A 22,327-nucleotide genomic window follows, 5' to 3' on the forward strand; every position below is an offset into this window, starting at 1 on the left:
TGATGGCTTTACCATCAATGGGATCATATTTTAGAGCAAATATTAAGTGAAGTCAGCTTCGGCATGTCCAAAGTCTTGAGCAGATGAGAGATTCATTAAAGAAAAGGGTCGATAGAAAGTCATTGTTTTCATTTCAGTAGATGACCACGGCTCACATGGGTGGTCAGAACTGCAAGGACGTTTTCTTCCCACTGATGGTGTGTGTGCGTGTGTGAGTGTGTGTGCGTTGGAGAGAGAGGAAGAAGGGGAAGAGGTACTGCCTTTGAGGATGCGCCCTGTGTGACTCCTCTCTCCTCCCTGGACGCGGCACGCTTGTTGTTTCAGTAAACAGAAGGGTCCACAGATGATCCAAGACAAGCACATGGCCGCCGCAGCCCACCCAGGAGCCGCGGCCGGCACCACTAACCTTCAGACACACATTCATGCATTAAACTTACCTCAACAGAATATTTCCAGGTTGGATAATTCCGGTTTGACACAGAAGATCCTTTAGATTTATCCTCGTGAAAATAATCCAAGGTCTGATTCTAAAGAATAATCCTCTCTATTGAAATCGCTTGATGGGCTTGTGATTGAAATATTTCAGGTGCGGAATTAATAAAACATTTACTGGAAAGTTATGCTCGCGGTGTATTTGAGTCCATGCTTCTACTCTCTGAATGTTTTCCATTTTGTGAATATAACCTGCTCCTCAGTCTGACACACCGGCACAGATATTTCAGTATTTACACCAGCTGAAATATTTCTGTGACATAATTACCACCGTCTGTCTTCCACGTTGTCTCCGAGAACTCGGTCTCATGGAGAAGTTTTCGGGGTAATTATTTCTCACAGCAGTAATGATACCTACCACTTCTCTCCCGTTCAGGACCGAGGTCTTTGAAACTCAAGACGATAATTCCAACCCTTCATCTCCTCGAAAAGAGCAGGCTGTCAGGGATGTGCCGGACTGTCAGCAAGGAAAAGCAAACAAGAGGGAGGAAGAGGGAAGAGACAGAATGGAAGGGCAGGGAAAAAGAGGAAGGAGGGGGGGGGGGGAAAATGAAGTTTTGAGGAGATGGATGGGTTGAAAAAGAAAAGGCCAGTGACTCCTCTGATGGCCCAGTGCTCACATATGGCCAGGCTTTGCTTGTATAGCCTCACTTCAAGGCAAAGGGCCCTGCAAACATAAACAGTGGAGAGGCTGCAGCTGGAGCAGGGAGGCAGCCGCTTGCTTACCGAGACCTCGCTACACTAAACAATGGATCAAGTGACGCACGGGCCCTTGGCAGTGCAACAGAGACCCAGGCAGCTCAGAAAAGCCAGTCCTTCCGTGCATTTATATCTTTACTCTCTCAATATTTACCCCTTGGGAAAACACACAATTTTCCATTCCTTTTGTTCTGGAAGGAGCCAAAGATTTGACCTCCCTCAAAACCCCTTTCACTCTTCAACAGGAAGGAATCGCGGAGGAGTAACGTCTTACTGTTGGGAATAACGTGTTACAAAATCACGGACCGCTGTAATGCCACAGCGCTTTGCAGACACACAGTAGTGACTGATCACCGTTACATAACTAGGAATGCAATTAAAAATACTAAAGCTTCAGAGGGTTTGCACGGTTGTCAACAGGTTGTCCCTATCCTGCTTCAGCCAGTCTTATCTGTTTCTATTTCACTAAACTCCTGCAGCTTAGCTTTGTGAGAGCTGTCTGCAGGTGTTGGCATGTCTGTAATTTATCTCAACTGTTATTTTCTGTTTCAACTCATTATCATTAGTTCATAAATCTGTTTCTTTCCACAAATGTTGACATCCAGATTATAGAGCATCTGATGTAACTCAGCCTGACTGCTAAGCAAATGTGTCATAACACGAAAGAAGAAAAGTGCTTATTTCTCAAGTAGCACTCTTAAAGTTTTTAATTTTCAGTAACTTGGACAACATTTGACATGGTATCTCCAACAACTACCACTGAGAGTCAGCCCGACTTTTTTTTTTTTCTGGAGCTCCACACGCGGTGTGAATAAAGCAATTTGAGATTACTGTATCACCTCCTCTTCACCTCAAGCCATTGATATTCACTCACATTGTCCATTCCCAGTGATCTCGATGATGAGCAAACTAAATAGGTATTAGTCTGTTTTAGTCACAGTATGAGGGCCTCGGTTTGTACCACTGTGTGAGTGCATCTGTGTTATATCTCTTTTATGATGGGGCACAATGGGGAACGGAAGGGCCCAGGAGCAGTGAATTAACCCAAATTACAGCTAACAGTTGCCTGGGTAACTGGATAGGAATGAGGGGCAAATGGTGTGTAATTTCCTAATGAATGGGGGGGAAGTTCTTCCTTTTCACATTTGGAGACCTCCTCTGCTTGTTACGGTAACAACAACAGGACTCTGTACTCCTTCAATGCAGTTGTTTGTTTGCTGAGTCACCCCCCCCCAACCCCAGAAAAATTCTCATTTTATTTAAATTATGTATCCTGTTATCAGTGTTTTCATTTATATTTCAGTTTTAATAACTTAGTCAATTACATTTTCATTATATTGTTCCATAATATGATTCTAGGTGCTCTGAAGAGAAATACACAAAACTAAATTTCACTTGTTGAGCTGTCAAAGCGTTATTTGTTTGACAGTGGAAGGATCCCAGATGAATCCAGATCACTTCAAATGATTTAATGAGAGGCGATAGCTTCGCCTGCTCTCCTGGCTGGGTTAAAACATGCAGGTCACAGTTAAAAAGCTGCTAGAATAATATAAATATCAGAATAAGGAGCTGATGACAGCGAGTGGGGTGAATGATTAATGGTTTAGATTAAACCACATGCACACAGTTTCAATGAATCAGATTATAGGAGTTTATAAGAAGTGGAATACGTGCAGACTTCTTCAGTTTTGTTATTAGATGGTGTAAGTTGGTGAACACAGAACGGCGAGAGACAGCAGCTCCATGACAAAAGTCATGAGTAAAGAGAATGCAGAGACTTTGGCAACTGTAACTGTGCTCATTCTATAAGTGTCATGAGTTGCTCGCGAGTTAATGCCAAAAGTTAAAGTTGAGCATCCTTACCGACCCCGGGATTTCAGAAGCTGTTGATATTTCATCACCACACCTCACATGGACTTATTCTTATTTACACACACATTACAATATCAGCTTTGTTGGAGTGAAAATAAGCAGAAAAACGTCAGTAGATGATGTGACTGTGTTCAATGAAAAGCTGGTAGCATGACACTGAAGTCATGCACTGGAGGTGAGGTGAGCACTAGAGGTGTTTTAAGGTGTAAGAATCCAAAAATGAAGTAAGTCGAGGCATCTCATAATCAATTCCTTTTGAACAGACGAGAGGAATTTGAGGAATTAAAAGAGATAAGATGTACACCTGTTACTTTGCCAGAGATACTGACTATTGTGGAAAAATACATTTTGATTTCTACATTTGTGCAAGAGCTTGTTGCAACCTAGTGACAGTTTGCAGACCCTCTTGAGTCACCACAGAGTGAGAGTGTGGAAACCTGATCCAAAGGTGACTGGAGGCCCAGGTCAACATCGGTCAACACTCATTTGCAGCTTTTTACAATATCAAATCAAAGTGGGTGTCACAGTGTGGCTTGTACAAATAAACCTGCAGGCCCACAGCTGCTCATTAGCTACTTTGGCTGACTGTCCGGCATGTAGCAGACTCAGACACCCAGGTAATAGTGGCAGGAGATATAAACAGACGCCTTGCTTTGCCCTTGACACTTAGTAATAGAAAAACTGAGAGGAGAGCTAAGACTGAGCAAAAGCACATCCTTGGCGGCATGTCAGCACAGGAATACTGCAAAGCATTGCACTGGCAGCTTAAAAAGGAAACCAAATTCTAAAATGTGTGAAGTGAAATCAAGATAAATATTTTGTTATCGACCATTTCTTTGAGATGCTGGTGACATGTAAGTTGTTAACTAAACCAAAAGAGCATGCCTTTCTTATAAATGAATTGCTGAGGGCCCAACATGGACGCAACGTAAACTTAATAGGGTGGCATGTATCGAGAAAACTCCACCGTGCATCATGCAGACAGCAGAGTTGAAAATGTAAACCAGAAATTTCCACTATTATGAACAGAGCAAAGGCGAACGGGCTGTAAAGGTTTTTATAAATATGTTCATTTCTTGAATCAATTACAACTCAAAATACTTTTCTTGATTCAACACTATCTAATACTTCTGTTTTTTTTGAAGCCATTTCAAGCAGAGTTAAAGGCTTTTAAAACATTTCAACATGGAGCAGAATTCAGATGCATAGCACATGTCCCAAAGAAAGGGGAAATATGGCGAGGAAGCTTTCAGTAACACGTTGATTGCATCCAGTTAAAAGTAAACTATGGCCCATCGTGTTAGGAGAGGTTAACATTTGTAATTGCATACACAGTCTACTCAAACGTTTGGATTCAGAACTACAATAACGACAAACAAAATCTAGATTGTTATAGCGTATTTACATTGACTGACTGTCAAACATTGAGATTGTGCTTCTGAGTTCAGATTCTGGGAAGAACTGTGCAGTATTTGTTCGAAAAAAGATGAGAGTCAGGTCTACTAACCTCGATCAGGCTCTAACCACTCAGAAAAGACATCTCAACTGTGGATGAAAGAGAAGGTGAACATGTTTGAATGTTTAAAGTTCAGTAAGAGAATGAAGCTTGTTATCCTCCTGTCTACGATTTGAACAGGTGTGACAGATGTGCGGCCTTGGTCCTGCACATGTCTACAAACAGGATTTACCACCCAGAAGCAAGCGCTCACACTGCCTCTATTTACCGCCCGGCCCGTGCTGTTGAGACACGTCGCCCTTTCCCCTGTTTATTGATGGCTATCAGCACTTTCTCATTTCTGCTAAATGAAACACAACACTTAAACAGAGCGGTTTTTATTTACTTCAGTGCAGCAGCTGAAGGAGGTCAAACACAGCTGCGGCTTTCAGCACATGTTCGTGAACTCACAAAAGGGACGGACTTAGGTTTAATCCTGCACTGAAGCTATGAGTGGGGGATTGTTAGTAAGGTTTTTGCATTTTTTTAAGCTCAGATCTACTTACTGGTAGAAAGTCAAGAGGTTTAGATCTATGATGTGAATGTCCCGTTAGACTACTTCAGAAAATGCTTTATTGGACTGAGATCTGGTGACTGGGGATCACATCAGTGAAAAATGTCATGTCTGACCTGATTTAAGCTTTGTGTCATGGCTCTTTCTTCTGGTGAAAGTAGCAATCAGGTGATAAAGATGGTGCTACCAGATTAAACTACGATCTTCCACTGCAGCCCATCAGCTCTAGGGTTCCACCTGTCCTGTGGTCAGGGGTGGTTTTCTGCATGCCTTGATTGTGTGAAGTGACTTAATGTTGCGTTTATCATCTCAAACAAGTTGGACCATTCTTCTCTGACCTCTGTAAACTCTAGAGATGGTTGTGCATGAAAACCTCAGTAAAGCAGCAGTTACTCAAATACTCAGACCAGCCAGTCAGGCATCAATAGCCATGCTATGTTCAAAGTCACTGAACTCAACCCTCATTCATTCATCCTTGGACTGAACTTCAGGAGCTACATGCTCAAATACAATGAGTTACTGTGATGTCATTGACGTAGTGCCTATTTGCACTGAGGAGTATTTGAACAGATATACCTAATAAAATGGTTGCTAAACGCAAAGTTATATAAATATCTGCCACAGCAAAGCCACACTTCTAAACAATAAAAGTCACATGAGTCAACCTTTAAAAAAAATAAAACATTGATTGAAACACAGATTTTAAAGGGATACTTCAACATTTTGGCAAATTGGCCCATTTAGCACAATTCCTTAGTCATTTCGAACAGCATACTTACTTTTTTTGTGAGGGCGAGCTGTTGTTTTTTCAGAGGCAAGTCGGGGAAGGTTTTCGGGATGGACACAATGGAAGTGGATGGCATTTTTGTTCCCCCTCGTCAAACTCATCAAATACAAAATCCAACAACCCCAAAACACGTTGGTGGACACGTTATAATCCACACATTCACTAAGCTGTGGAACACCACGTTACGACACTGAAGCAAATACTGGGAACTACTTTTTCTTTTGAAATCACTACGCCCAGACGCCATGTTTAGTAAGTAGTTCCGTCTTAGCAATCTTAGCATAAACAACTCAATCTCGCAATTTTGCATTAATATTTCACAGCGTAGTGAATGTGCGGATTATAAAGTGTCCACCAAAGTGTTTTGGGGTTGTTGGATTGTGTATTTGATGAGTTTGACGAGGGGGAACAAAAATACCATTCACTTCCATTGTGTCCATCCCGAAAACCTTCCCCGACTCGCCTCTGAATAAACAACAGCTCGTCCTCACAAAAAAGTAAGTATGCTGTTCGAAATGACTAAGGAATTGCGCTAAATGGGCCAATGGGCCAATTTGCCAAAATGTTGAAGTATCCCTTTAAGGATAAATTATTTTGAAGAAACTAAAATACGCAGGTTTTAATAAGATCATCTTTAAAGTGGACAGCTTGTGAAATAGCCTAAAAGGGCAGTGATGGTCTAGAGGTTATAGAACAAGGCCTGTGATGGGATGCTCTCATCAGTGATCCCACAGCTGTTCGGTTACAACTGTGTGTCCCTGAGCAAGACCCTCAACTCCCTCCAGCTCCCCAGACACTGCATGGTGGCAGCTCCTACTAAACTTATATATAGGTCAACTTAAATATGAATTAAATCGGTTTAGAGGCAGATTTTATTTGAGTCTGCAATAAAACCGATGAATTTGAAGGTTTTCATCCCAGTGAAAAGGAGGTGACAACATTCAGCAAGACAAAAGGTGGTAAGTATCAGCCCCATCCTGTAAGCCCAATCACTGAAGTCTCTGTTTCCCTCGACAGCTGGGCTACACTGTTGGGATCCAGCAAAAAAAAATATGAAAGAATGGGTGGTTAGAAGGGTGTGAAGCACCCCGGCCCCCCTTCCTTCCACTGCTTATTGTTATTTCACTAATGGCGCAGCAGATTCCACTCTGAAGGGCCTTGGAGGCGAAACTGAAGTGGAGCCGCAGACAGTTCAGATTACAGTGCAGGGAAACCACAGCGTCCACAGTATGTGCACACTCTCCTGGGGAGGGGGACACAGCGAGGCCTGCAGAGTGACTGAGACGTAACAGCCACTAAGAGGTTTTAATTGACATCCCTGCAGCGGGCTGCGCTGCTTCTGGGTGGCACTCATGGTATCCCGTAACGATAATGGCCAACACTTAACAGAGAATAGTTTTCTCTGTCAAAGATGCACACTGAACCTCACCTTAGGGGGGCAATGATGATGCTGACTTTCCACTATTCATAAAAAAAAATATTGTTTATAGAAAACTGAAGCTGGAATTTATCATTTCATTGTAGAGATTTCTGTAGGAGACATGCTCAGTGTTTTTTTTTTCACGAAAACAGATTCTCAAATGACAAGAATCCCTGGTTTTCCTAGTGTTGTGCTGATGTGAATTAAGTTTGACATCTGATCTGTTTCAGACAATGACTGAGGAGGGAATAAAAAAACAACAACTCGCATTTCACTCTTTTTCTTTAAGTTCAAAATTTCTAACCCATCACACTAAGACAATGAATAAAACAATTGTCTGTTCCCACAATTCCAAATTACAGGGCAACTTTATGTCAAAATGTAAATATACGTAATCCATATGTAAATGTTAACATTTTAATGGAAACTTATTCTTCGGATATCTTACATAAGTTTTTACTATAAAATACTTCTAATATAATCAAGATGCATCACATAAAGTGAGGTATTGCAAGTACTTTTATGTTTCATTCTTATAAATGCAGCTTTTACTGAAAATTCGGACAATTTCATGATGAGCAAATGTTGCCAAAGTGTGTTATTTTAAGCAGAATTCATAAACATTACAATTTCTATTTTCAAAAATGCTTGAAACTTTAGTTTATGTTGTGTAGAAACAACTGCCTATTTTTTTTACATGCACATTTATTTATGTCTCCAAATTCTGTTGATGAAACAACTGAAAAAGAAACAAGCGACGCATCATTCATTCAGATTTCTAGAGAAACCAAGCAACAGCTTTTTTATTGAGAATAATTGAAGATTCTCTATTCTCTATAAAATAAAAGCTACAATAAAAGGAATGGATCACAGAACTGCACAATATAAAAATGTTTTTTTTAAAAAAATCTGATAATTTGGTGTAAAGTGCTGTGTAACAGTCTTTGTTCTTTTTCTTCAGTAAAAGTGCCTTAAAATAAAACCGTTATTTCTTCCAGATGAACTTTTCATTGGTTTTCCAGAGACCCTTGCCTTCCTCCACTCTGTCCTTCTTTCGAGCTGCGAAGCTGGAGTTAATGCAGACTCTCTGTACCTCTTCCAGGTCTGTTAATTTGTTGATACTCTCCTCATTACCCTCATTCAGAATATCCCAGAAGTCTTTGTGGCTGCTCTTTGATGCCCGCCCCGGTGCGCTGACCTGGTGAGTGTGAGCGTGTGAGCTTGAACCAGGATTTGTGTGTCCGGACGGTGAAGTTGTGTTGCCTTTTGGCTGGTTGCTCTGCTGCGCACTCCTGGATTTGGGCTTCAGCAAGTCATCGAGGATAGACGTATCCCCTAACAGATCCGTGAGGAAGGAGCGGTTGTTGGAGTCAGCTGGGGCCGGAGAAGCTTCCCTCCGCCCCGGTGCTGCGGGTTTGGAGGCCCTGGTGGACCTGCCATGGCTGAGGGCTGAAGAAGAAGGGGTATCTCTGTCTGTGTGGTTCAGGAAAGCAGCGGCCTCCCCAGACCCCAGACCGCTGCTGCTGGCCAGATCCACGCCAAGACCGCCATCGGCTCTGTGGGCTCCAGAACCAGCAACACTACCGCTCTTTGTCCTCTTCCGTCCTCTGGCAATAAAAACCGTCTCCTCCTGCTCCTCAGACTCCGGGCTCGGATCATCGCTGAACGGCTCTCGAACATCCTTCTGCGATATCTTCTGTCTCTTGGCCGGCTCCAGAAACTCATTTAGTGAAATTCTAGCAGACTTTTTCTGTTGCGAAACATTTTTTTGGAGTGAATCACGTTTAGATTCGAGTTCAGCATTTGTTTGAACATGCTTGGCCTTTTTTGTGGCTTTGGGAGCTTCTTGTGGCGTTCTGCTTCCTCTGTGACATTTGGTAACAACTGTTTTTGTGGGAGGTGAGGGGCGAGCCAATGAAGAGGAAGCATGTGTCAAGGCAGGTTGTGGGAAGCAGCTTGCGACTGTGTTGGCTAATTCGGGGTGGTTTAGTGAGGTATAATACTCCTGAAGCCATTCCAGTCTCTGGTTTGAGTTCCTGCTCAGAATCTCACGTGCAAACTGACAGACCGATGGAAAGTTGAATCTTTCTGCCATTTCCTCCAGCTGCTGCCTGCACAAGAGGAACACATCGAGAAAAATGAGTTGAAAAACATTCAAGGGAAAAAAAACCCAGAGACTACAGAAAATACAGAGACCGTAGTTGATTAAATCACTGAAATCCTCACAGAGATTAGTTAGAGATCAGCTAAAACCACACTGACACATGCACAGAAAGTGTAAAGTCCAAATTTGGCATTACTGAGAACGCTATAAAGTACTTTTAAGACAGACATAAAACAACGTCAAAAAAGCCACAAGATCTATATTAATAATCACATATTCTGTGGGTTTGTCGGGCCTAACCTAAGACAAATAGTTCTCCACATATCCAGGCTCATATCCAGACAGCCGTGCGGTGAGAGGTGTTTTTCCTGTGCTGCGAGGCAGTCATTAAAGCGCTCGTCTAACCAGAACCGGGGACTGAAATACTTCAAAGTCACTGCTGGTACAGCAGCATCGCGATGGTGTTATTACTGTTTGTGGCTTTCACTGGAAAAACAATAAATAAAAGTAAAAGGCAGTAAAATCCTTGACATGCATGTGAATTTCAGCCATTAAACAGCGAGGTTAATTGAGGCGATATCAATATAGCCAGTGTGCATTCTCGCTCCCCGGTGAGCCTCTGGGCAGAGATACAGCCTTCTCCTTGGGGAGAGAGGCTGGAGTCACAGAGGTGTCTGTGTGTCTGCAGAGTCTGGTGGAGAAGGCGAGGTGGGGGGGGGGTCGAGGGGATGCAGCAGGACAGGACTGGGTGTCTGTGTGTGTGAACGCCTGTTAGAACGGCGTGTCACTGTGGGTTTGGACGTCCTGAGGCAATCATTTCTTGGTTGCGCTCAGGAGAGCTGTGGTTGAGAAAGGGGAAAACTCCTGCACTGTTGGGCCCGATCGTAGCCGGGTAATCACTGGCACGGTGCTGGGAAAGAGGCGGACGGGAAAAGCTCAGAGGTGGTCTCTCGCTTAACTTGCGTATATGCGTACGTCGCGTACACGCACGCACACACCCCCCTAGATAGCATCATTTCTGGAGCCAATTCACTGACACACAGCATTCCCTCACCCTCTAGCCTTACCTTTACTATTACAACTATTAGTCCAACCCTAACCTTAACCTAATTGTAACTTCACAGCTAAAGCCACAGGCCCCTGTGAGGTCCGGTAAACTGGCCTCCTCAAGGTCAGACAGACCTCACACGAGGGTCATGTTTTGGGTATGGCTTTCATCAACCTACTCGGGACATCGCGCTCACTTCCAATAGTTCTCAACAGTCTCACCCCTGCCTCGTGTTTTGTCCCCAGAAAGCAGATCAGTTCCTGAACGTGTAAACAGATTAAGGACCCCGCAAGCATCATGAACACCCCTCCGCGCACAGACACTCTTACCAAGGCCCAGCCGGGGGCGCTCAACACTTTATCCACCATAAATTTGGCCTGGTTTCCTTCGCTGCCAGACATTCCAGCTTTTCTCATTCCCTTTGAATTCCTGAATGTGTTCAAGCGCCCTTTTATCCTTTTGTCCTTTTGTCCCCTTTAATGTCATCTGAAACTTCTGAGTCTTCCATCATGTCTTCTCTTGAACCAATCTGTCCATTAATACAACTGCTGTTTTTGTATTTCTACATTCTCTGACATACTGTCCATACCTGCGTATGGCTTTAGGAGTCTCTCCGATGATGAAGGTGGTCTGTGGGGTGTTTTGCACGCTCCTGGTGCTAAATGTGACAGGATGATCCACACTGGGCCTCTGCAGCGTGACGTTTGCAGGGTGTGGCTGGGTGTCCTGTGAGCTTTCTTCAAGGCTCTGACAGAACAAAACATTGCATACAAACAATCAACAACTATTACTGAACTGATTCTTATCAGACTGCCTGACAGCTTATGACAAAGAACTAAAAACTTTAAAACTGTAATAACGGTTATGGGATTTTGCTTCGTGAGACTTAAATCTGCAGTGTGTAATGCAACTCCGATCCCATCAAGATTGACATGACCAGATCGTTTTTTCAAATTATCAGAATAATTAGCAAAACTATTTGTATCAAAACAGAGAAAGAAGGCTGGGTTTGGTTTTCCCCCATAATCACACATAACTTATGAAACACTCATCCTATTTGCAATGCTTGATGAAGGCTGTGGTTCACACAATCCACATGTTTATGTGTGGAAAGAAAACAAAAGTCGAGTGTGTTTTGGCCGTACCTCCTGCGTGCTCAGAAGATGGTTGGCTGGGACTTGCGAGTACATTTTGCGTTCAAACACGTCTCTTACAGCAGCTCGACTGATCAGCTCCTCCGCTTTGCTGCCGCCCACAACTCTCTGATTAGAGTGGAAATACGCCACCTCCTGTACACCTCCTTAAAAAGAAGAACACGTCTTTGATGATCAAAATGACACCAAACATTAATAATCAATGAAAATAAGTGTTTATTCTCACCCAGCATGCTATCGATACTCCTTTTCCTTTCCTTGGAAGCTGGAGATGTTTGACTTTTCAGATTGGTGAAGGAAACACCTTTTTGCCTTCTTATTCTTTCTGTTTTGTTGGGTGCGGCTCTCCGGCCCTGTTTTTGAGGCGTGTGTTCGTCCTCTGAAGATGTGAATGTCTCGATATCTTCTGTGAACTTGTTCCTGGTCTTGTCTCTGACACTCGCACTTTGCCTCTTCTTCCCTCGATGATGCGGACTGAAAACGTCCTTCTTAGTGTTCGTTTTTGACTCCAGATCAAAATCATCAGATTCGTCCGACCATGCCTCTAAGCGATGCACTCTGGGAACAGCAGTTTTGTGAGTATTAATCCGCTTTTTGTCAGGTGAAGAGTTTTCATCGCTTCTCTCATCCATTGCAGTTCTTCTTTTTATGCATCGTTTCATGTCACTTCTCCCCTCTGATGCAGAATTTTCTTTCAAAAGTAAATCTTCACCATTTCTCTGTTCTGGCTGCTTGTCTGCACATTTCTGGAAAGCAATGGCATCATTTTCTGTTTTGGAGTTCCTGCAGGCACCAGAAGAGAAGGCATCCATCTCCTGATCCTGAACATCCTCCTCCACAAGGCTTCCGTCAGCATCTGGACTGCTGTCCCCTTCCTCTAAATCGAGTTTTTCTTTGACCCTTTCGAGGAGTCTGGAGAAACCGTGCTGGAGAAGACTCACTCGACCAGCACTCCCGCTCTTACTGCCATCATCTGCGCCGACGTTTGAGGCCTTTCTTTTGGGTCCTATATCCTCCTCCGCCTCACTTCCACTGCTGAAGTCGAGCACTCCACCGGGGACTGCTTTAGATCCATCTCCGTTCTCCTCGGATGGTTTCTCAGATGCAGGTGATGAAACTCCAGGTTCCTTTAATACAACAACAAGAAGTCGACATCAAAATGTGGACAAACTGATAAAGTGGTGGAGTGAAAACAAATTGTCGAAGAATGCTTGAAAAGTCTCAAACTACAAAAAAAACCTCCCATATTCATACCCTCGTTTTAAAGCCTCACTAAGTCTCACTTCTTTCTGTTCCTTTTCATTTCTTTCTTTTAAAAAAGAATGAAACAAATAAAATCAATCAATCAATCAATCAATCAATCAATCAAAAAGCCCAAACCATGTGGATAATTAAAAGCTGATTGTTTTTACCAATAAATTCACAATGAGACATATGGCCTTATCAATATCCAACATCAAGAAAACTGGAGGGTCATAACATTTTCACATTCAATCGATTGGCTGCTATCAGTGATACTAATTCCCCAAAATACACAAGCTGCTCTGCTGTTTGAAGAGATGGTGTGTATTTGTCCTGAGAAGCCTCAATCCTCTCTCAGTGCACAATAAAAGAGTCTCAGTGGTGCAGCGGCACTGTAAATAGAGGACAGTGAGCTGAACAGAGAGGGACCGGCTGGGAAAAGAGTGATAAGGGGTATCGCAGTGTAAATAAATACTCGGGCTAAAAGCAGGAGACTGACTTCAGTGTGGTCTGCTGCTTCCATTAGGACAAGCAAATAATTACACCCAGCTGTTTCTGACAGCAGCTGAGAGACAGCGAGAGAAACAGAACCACATCCTTCAGTGTCGGCAAAACATAAAGAATCGAGTGAGAAATCTTTTTATTGAGCCAAAGTCTTCAGGTGGTGCTGCACTCAACATTTACAGTGAAATACTGCAGGAAACAGCAATAAGCAAAGAAAGCTGATCTCAAAACTTGATCATTTTCAGACAGTCTAAACAGGACCTGTGATCTGCTCAAATGAAAGATAAACAAATACGAGACTGACTGACAAGCAGGACGGTCATCGTGCGAGGTATGCCATCTTTCACACGGGAATGGGAGGGTGGGAGTGGGCCGCCTGGGAGAGGGGACGGAGCTAAGGATGGGAAAGATGAGTCCCCCATGTTCTGGGTCTCTGAGAAAAGCAGAGCTACTCACGCTAACTTCCCTCGTCCCCTCCTGCACCTCTTCGCCGCCGCATGTCTTCGCTGTCATCACGCCGGCCTCTACTTGTTCCTCTCGCTGAAAAGAAAAGAGCGGAATATACTGTTATTAATTGTATTGAAGGCAATATTTCATTGAAATTGGTTAATGTTATTGGGGTGTTTTCTTAGTTACTTTAGGTTACAGCCTTCTTCAACACAGGAAAGCGAGTTGTGTTGAGCACCTTTTGACTATTTACACTTTGCTTTAGTGGATTAAAGAGCACTACTTAGGACAAATAAATAAATGAAACCATGAAGGCGAAAAAAGAGGGTCACGGGCACCTTTGTTCCGATGTGTTTTGTCTACTGCAATTCATAACCTCTACTTTGTGACCGGGTCTGTACTGATTTTATCCAGACTAAACCCACCCTCACTGATTAAAGAAAAAGCAAAGACTTTCGCTGATGTACGGAAGTGTTAAATACAAGCTATCACTGACTTATTTTCATGTTTTGGGAGTTCTAAGAGTCCGAGATTATACTGTGCCAGTTTTTAATATGCATGTTGAGAAAAGGTGAAGCATATTTCCACAAAGCAGTATGAAGATGAAAGTTAAAGAAAGGCGATGAACGGGAAAAGTAGTAGTTGTATCCAATACTGGTTGATTCCATCTAAACATAATCAGCAATGAAAGTCATTGATCACAGACTGAAAAACAAGGTAATTATTGCAATAATTCTTTTGTTTGATGTGATTTTGCACTAAATTTACTTGATGTCATCGAATTCACGTTAAGTTGGAAGCCGGTACACCCAAATTAAAGCAATCCTAAAACTCAGTTTATTCCTTTTAGCAGACAGATTCCTTGCTTTTGACCTAAATCTACTAACGATAGTGTAATTTTTATATATCTGTATAATCAGTATCTGTTAAAGTCTTTATCTTTTCACCAGTAGTAACAGAGTGCTTTCATTCCTACTTCTAAACCTAACATACTTGAAATTAAGGAACCTAAATCGCTATTCTTGCAGACATATGAATAAGCACGGATGATATACTTGATACTATGAATGATACATTTGTTCCGTGAGAGCCTGTATTGTGGCTGTGGTCGGAAGTCAGCTGGACGAGGTGATTCCAAGCAGTGAGCTGCAATCAGACACCTCATTCACCAAACAGCAGAACCGGAGTCGTCGGCCGTATTACCTCCAGAATAGTGCGGGTGAGGCATGTCCCTCTTGTCTGCAGCCTGAAGAGGTTTTTTAACCCGAACAGTTCCCCCTTTTGAACGACACGCCCCTGCACGGCCTCGAAATACCGACGGGCGCTCTCTTTTCCAACAACTGAACTCTGCAGTTGCTGCCACGATGAAAAAAAAAAAAAAAAAAAAAAAAGAAGAGAAGAGAACAAAGTTCAATCAATCAGCATGAAGCACTGACAGGGATTTTTTCTGTTTAAACAAAATCTTGAGCCATCTTTTAGTGAAATTCTTGCATGATGAATCAGACATGTTTATTCAAAAAGTTGGGACGGTTCAGTTTCTGAGGAATTTTAGTAGTAGTGACTGGGTCTGAATGATTTCTGGAGTGTTTCATTAGAAACTATCAAGGGAAGGGTCTTATGAGGGGACTAGTACCTGTTTGTAAATCTGTCTGAGGTAGATAATCTCCTCCACAGTCCCCAACGAGATCAGCCTGAGAACAGTCACATCCCTGCACTGGCCAATACGATAGGCCCTGGTGAACAGAAAAAAAAAAAAAAAAAAAACACTTTTAATAAAATAACAACACCAATTCATATTATTTACAACCTTGTGGTTCTAAACAGCTGAGAAAACTGCAACAAAATACTGTTATAAATTGTGAAAAGTGGATGCAAACAGTTGTGAAAACTGTACTGAGTTCAACAAGCCGACCTGTCGACGGCTTGAAGGTCATTGGCTGGATTCCAGGTTGGGTCAAACAATACAACCACATTAGCGCCAACAAAGTTAAGACCGAGACCGCCGGCCCTAAAAGAGGAGACACACGTCAATTTATCAGCAGGTGCAAGAAATAGTAAAACAACTTATTCTATAATAGCATGGAAAAAAAACTGGACAAACACATCTAACTGCATAAAGTCACTAAGTTAATATTAATCAGAACTGCTGGAGAAAGTTTTCAACTCCTCAGATGGGAATAAAGTGAAAATAGCATGATAATATTTAGCAATAATAATAATAATAAAATCTACTAACATGGTTGAGACCAGGCAGAGATTGATGTGAGAGGAACTGTTGAAGTCTTTAACAATTTGGACCCTCTGTTTGGAATTGGTGGATCCATCCAACCTGCTGAAGTCCAGGCCCTCTGCCAAGCAGAAGCTCTCCAGTACATCCAAGAGCTGACAGGCCACACACAGATTTTAAACACTTTTATATATCACAAAATTACATTAATAGCAAAAAAAAAAAAAAGTGTTGTGCTTTCCAATCTGCAGTTCCTTTAATAATAAGATTGACTGGTCCTTAGGATCACTATATTAAACATGTGTCAGTGTGAATCTCCATTTCACTGTTTTCAGGCAGCTTTCGAATTCCATCAACTTCATGCTAACAAAAAACATTGAGGAGGACAAAACCATTAGATGGCACAGGGCTTAATTATGTCTATTTATCATTGTTGAATTACCACTAGGCCTGAGCCTTCAGGGTTACATATTAATCTTTAGAACATTAAGGAGAAGAACATGTTGCCGTCTATTATTCTTTACTGCTAATAAATCAGCTGACCACAATGATTTGAGTTAAAGGATGCATTCAGGCTAGTCCAAGACATAAGTGGCTTGTCTGATTTACAACCAAAAAAGTAATAAACAAGGTTTGACGTCATTTAAAACCCCTCGGAACCATTGAGTAATACATTATTTTTCGTTAGGGAAGCAGCATGGTGCCAGCTATCATAAATGCCAATGATTAACAGGAAAACAAGAAAACTAATTCCTACACATACCTTGGTGGAGAGAGAGAAAATGAGTACTTTATCTCTCTTTTGCAGATAATGTCTCAGCAGCTTCTGCAAAACCTAAAACAAAAAAAGAAACTTGGTACAACCTCTGAATAAATAACCTGTGAGCAACAGGAAACACATTTCTTGCTTCTGTACTGCACCTTCATTTTTCCACTGTACATCGGGTCTGACAGGGCTTCAAATGCTTCATTTTTACATCGCTGTACAAAATCCGGAAACTTCTTGAACACTTGTGCACAGATGGCATTCACGTACTTTTCCTGGGGGAAACAAATAAGTTGGTTTAGTGACCTAAATCCGGGAAATGCAAGAATAACTTTAAAAGCCATCCAGAGGAAAGTAGTGATAATTTAGCACGTTAAATCAGATACAGGAGAACAGTCCTACCTGCTTCTTGCTGACGCCCGCGGTTGACTGAAGCAGGGCCACATGGTTAGCGACCTTCCTCAGTATGGCCAGGTAACTGAAGTATAACGCCTTCATTTGGATGCCTTCAGAGTTTGTCTGCAACAGAAGAAATTTGGATGATTTTAAATCAGTAACACATTTTTAACTACATCTTCAAAAAAAATTAAAGAAATGGATTGGGTGACAAAACCCATGTGCGCTCACATAGGGCAAACATGCAAACTCCACACAGAAAGTCCCTCAAGCCAAAGGGTGAAAGAAATATCAGTGGAGAATTTGAACTTGTGAAAACCTGTGTATCACACATGCTCTGACGCTTTGAAAAAGACATTTAATTTAAACATTTTGGGTCTTAAACTAAGCATTTGAACCAATAAAAGGTTGAAAATACTTAAAGCGTTGAACTGACGTTGTAGCAGCATCTTTGGCGGGTGCGTCCACTGTGGCAGTCACATTTTTCTGCTGACCTCAGCAGTAACCTCACATCCTCAGAGTCCAGCACAGTCTGATAAACAGTCTGCTGAAAGTCTGTTAGAGAGCAATACACCACCTGGAACAAAGCACAGGGAACACCTCTGAGAGAAGCTTCAAGACATAATCAAGCCCCAATGCCTGATGGATTGTAACTCACCCTGTCATCCTTCTTGGGAAGTTGATCTTTGATTAGAGCTTTGGTCCGTCTGAAGAACCCTGGGGAAATTCTCTTCGCGAGTGCTCGGACAGCCTTCCGTCCTGTGGCTAAGCTCCGCTTGGTCGCACTGTGTCTCTGTCCTTGCTCAATCGGATCTGAAAACTGGGTTTTAAAATGTCCTAAAGTGCCAAGACAGCCCGGTATGGCCCTGAAACAAATTTCAAAAAAATAAAGAAACCATCATTAAAGGTCTTTGAAGTAAAAATGCAAGTTGCATAACCACTCTTCACCACATGAACACTTTGGGAACACAATCATGTGCTTGGAAAACAAGGCAAATATACGAGGTGTTGAGAATCCTGTGAAGATACCATCACAAAGAAGAAGATACCGTTTCCTCAGTAACAAAATTGGCCTGAAAGTGATTCTTAACCAGAAGAAAAAAGTCTTCAATTCTGGTGACTCGGTGTAAACACAAGGTGAGGCTGACAGAGTTCAGCCAGGAAACAAGTTAAACTTGTTTTTTTGTTTTTTTTTCCAACAGATCCTCTGCAGAACCTGCACTGGTTCCATCTTCTTCTAAAGGTGCAGGTTCTGACCACATCACACACAGCTGTCTGGTTGGTCATGGTGGAACTATGTGTTCTGATGTCTTGAGTATTTTCATCACCATTCACTCTACTGAGAAGCCACTCAGGCTGGGAGTACAGAATACTATTAAGACTTTGCATGGTAAATGTCGACATTTCAGATATTCATATTTGTAATAATATATTCCTTTTCCTATCAGTCTTGAACAATATGTAGTCTGTTGACCTACCAATCCATGACACACCAGAGCTCCTCAAGGTTGTTCTGCAGGATGGTGCCAGTGAGACCAATTCTGACCTGTGGAAAAGACAAATGCTAATTAGGTGGCTGCAAAATATTCTTTATGTATCCAATACAATAGATCATCACAGGTGGATGATTTAAGCTTTGAAGAGTACACTAGAAATATAAACCACTTGGAATGTTTATGCACATATAAAGGCAAGATATCTGACCTTACATTCTAGCTCCTTCATGGCCTGAGTGATCAGAGAGTTTGGATTTTTAATCTTGTGGGCCTCATCCACAACCACAGCACACCACTCAATCCTGTAGAGAGAACAGGAGTCAATTATTTTATCTAGAGTAAGGAAAAAAAACAAAGAAAATGCATTTGTTACATAATTGCATAAGTAGGTGTTTGTAGTATGGTTCTTACTTATTGAACTGTTCCAAACAGAGGCGAAGAGTCTCATAGGTGGTGAGCGCGATCTCAACGCGTCCCTTCTTTATGCGAGCGAGCTCCTCCTCTTTCCTCAGCCCGTGGACCACCACACACTGGAAGTGACCCCACGTTTCCAGTTCATCTTTCCAGTTATAAAGCACTGACAGTGGAGCCACGATCAGAACCACCTGGACCAGATCACAGACGTCAGCATAATAACTACATTGCACCGAACTGAACACATACTTTATATGTACAGAAGTTAAAATTACCTTAGAAGGTTTACTTCGTTTAGAGGTCTGACTTTGCAGAAATTGGGGCCTATTGTTCTCAATGTCCTCCCATGTGCCTGTTTTGTGCAATATAGCAGCAAGAAAACCAATGACCTGAGGCGAAAAAAGCAAGAGAGCCATGAAAGACCTGCTGAATAAAACATGCTGACATTTAAATAATTCTGAAGGTAATGTAGTTAGCACCTGGACAGTCTTTCCTAGGCCCATGTCATCTCCCAGAATACAGCCTCTGGATCGGATGTAATTGTTGTAAATGAATCGTATACCCTCCCTCTGGTAATCCCTCAGGTATCTGTTGATGGTGTATGGGACTCTGTCTTCCTCAGCGTCACTTAGTTTTAAAGGGACGCTCAGTTTGGGGTCTGAAACGCTACCAGGAAACAAAGGTCTCTCAAGGGTGAAGTGATTTGAGCCTGATCTCACAAGTTTGAGGACAGGTATGGCCTCCTCCATTTGCTTTTCCTCCTCTGCATCTTCGTCATGGTCAGTGAAAACCACCCACGCTGTGTCGTTGTCGTGTGAGGCAGAGGTCAGGCGCTGTACGGTGACTGGTCTCAGAACACCGTCTCTTGGGTGAGGAGCCAGACAGCCGTCGCCTTTCAGCCACACAGCTGTGGAAAGAAATGTTTACAAAGTATGAGTCCACTGTTTTGCTGCAAGTGGCAATACTGGCCTAGTTTGTGTTGCTCATTCTACATGTATAATAAATTCAGAGTACCCTACAACTATGGTCATTTTTATTGTACATGTAGAAGAATTAAAAAAATATTGTTCATCATTTATAAATGAGATGAATTACAGGTTCGAATATGTGTTGGATGCTCAAACTTTTAGAAAAAAAGCACTGTTAGATTTTTTTAATATATCAGGCACAAAGCTGTAAATGTTTGGGCAGATATGGCTTGAAGGTTTATTAAAAATCTTTCATTCTTTAGAGCTCTGAAATTATTTATAATCACTTTTAATATAAAACAAACAGATATAGCTAAATTTTAAACAAACAAATGCATGTCTGAAAATAATACATTACTGTTGAAAACAATTTCACACAGTTTACAGGTGCAGCTGAGAGTTCTCATCTCACAGCAGGTTTTATTTTGCAAATGTACAAAATAAAAAAAGGGATCCTTTCAGTTAACTATACCATCACTTGCATCAAAAATAGGTTTAGGATTTTTTTAAGGTGTCATGTGCTACAAAACAAACAAGCAAAACAAATTTATATATAACCAATGATCTGCAGACAAGAACTTGAACGCACTACTTAATTCACACATGGATTTATAACTTTACAGCATCACTAGTTTTGTTTTCACTTGTTTTAGTTTTTTTTTTATTTCGACGTCTTCTTTCCTGACAAACTAGTAAAAAGGTTACTACTACAGGTAATCTTTTGACCACAATCTCAACGCTACAAAAAATGAATAAAGTCAAGAGGAGAGGATGTGATGAAAGGCTAATGAGATGGAACACAAATACGATAGCAACGTACAGAGACTTTATACACATATTATTTTAAAATATAGGTGACAAACCGTTTTGAGCTGCAGAAGTCGAAGCCATCAGGATGCATGAAGCTTCATCTCTTTTTTTCCTGAGCAAGAAAACTCACTACAGCTGCTAAGCTAGCCTGTTTAGCTTAGCTAACTTAGCGCACTGTAAAAAGAAACGTCAACGTTACAAAGGTAAATGAGCACCATTCGTTTCATTTCCATTGTTCCGGAGATGCTGCAATAGTTTTCCATCTGTTATAGTTGAAGTTGAAGCGAATAAAAGGCACAGACAGACACAGCAGAAGCTGCAGCAGCTACACAGCAGGCTGAATGTTTATCTGTTTTAACATCTCGCCCCGCAGTTTCGCCATTTTCCTTAATATTAAAAATACTTCAAATTATGCACCGCATCAACTTAAAAAAATCACAAAGCCGTTTGAAAACGGATAATGTATTTTGGCTTTTGTTTTTGTTTTATTTAATTTTCAATAGTCTTTTCTAAGTCTTGTGTGGAAAGTGCTCTGCACAACCCGACAGTCGCTGTGAAAGTGAAAGTTGTTTCAAAATCCACAACATAACAGCAAAAACCCACAACGCAACACAAAAGCAAAAGCCACTACACAACAAAAGGCACAACGCAAATGCAAAATCCACCAAGTAAGTGTGCAGTGGTTAGAATAATAGGTTTTGTTTCTGGGGGACAATATTTTCTGACGGACCCAAATAATGGATGGTGGAGCATGTATATAACATTATGGCAATTTAAACATGTTGATGACCATTACTACATTGGAAAACGCATACCAACATTAATCAGATTCATTGAGCAGCAGTGTTTTAACCATTAATGGTATATAAAAGTCTTTATTTATGTTTCATTAGGCTAGCTCCCCAGTTTTCAAACTAGTCCGTCAGAAGATATTGTCCCCTTTATACAAAACTTGTTCATCCAACGTTGTGCACTAGTTGTGGCTTTTGCTGTTGTGCTGTCATTTTTACTGTTGTGTTGTTGCCTTTTGCAGGGTTATTAGCCTTAGAAATATGAATTGTGACTCATTGTGGTTGTGTTTTTTTGCTGTTGCATTGGCCCTTCTCGACCACACTTTGCAACTCACTTCAACCATCCATAATTTCATTTCATTCCATTCCCCCCCCCCCCCAAAAAAAAAAAAGAAAGCTAGGTTTGAAATATTTGAATTACTCCTTAAATTTACTCAAAGATGCCTGATGATCCCAATTTCTCTACACAAATTCAGAAAGGCTGTTCATAGGTTCCACAACAGTAGTTATTCTACAAAAAAGTATTTTGATTTGGCAATTTTATAAAAAAAATATTTTAAAACTCTTTAAAATGAACCAGTAAAGTACCAGTAAGGTAATGCCTCTTCTGTGTAGAAAATTACATGCAATTATAGCAAAACAAAAGCAACTAATATTATTTTTAAGTTTTCCTGGACAAGT

At 41.6% G+C, this 22,327-nt stretch overlaps 1 protein-coding gene across 1 annotated transcript; it reads right to left on the reverse strand.

Annotated features, from left to right (window-relative positions):
• Positions 1-7,850: 7,850 nt before the first annotated feature.
• On the reverse strand, positions 7,851-21,184 carry ercc6l2 (excision repair cross-complementation group 6-like 2). The gene is made up of 20 exons (XM_030105333.1): positions 20,909-21,184; positions 19,557-19,984; positions 19,353-19,466; positions 19,075-19,268; positions 18,872-18,965; positions 18,646-18,713; positions 17,826-18,033; positions 17,604-17,744; positions 17,174-17,290; positions 16,927-17,046; positions 16,769-16,840; positions 16,015-16,160; positions 15,691-15,786; positions 15,412-15,511; positions 14,982-15,134; positions 13,788-13,871; positions 11,812-12,712; positions 11,577-11,731; positions 11,021-11,178; positions 7,851-9,390 (listed from the first exon to the last, which is right to left on the reverse strand). Exons 1-20 carry the CDS (start codon positions 20,934-20,936, stop codon positions 8,265-8,267), a joined length of 4,503 nt encoding a protein of 1,500 aa, XP_029961193.1. The 5' UTR covers positions 20,937-21,184; the 3' UTR covers positions 7,851-8,264.
• Positions 21,185-22,327: the final 1,143 nt, after the last annotated feature.

Source organism: Salarias fasciatus, chromosome 12 (assembly GCF_902148845.1).
Source record: "Salarias fasciatus chromosome 12, fSalaFa1.1, whole genome shotgun sequence".
Lineage (NCBI taxonomy): Eukaryota > Metazoa > Chordata > Actinopteri > Blenniiformes > Blenniidae > Salarias > Salarias fasciatus.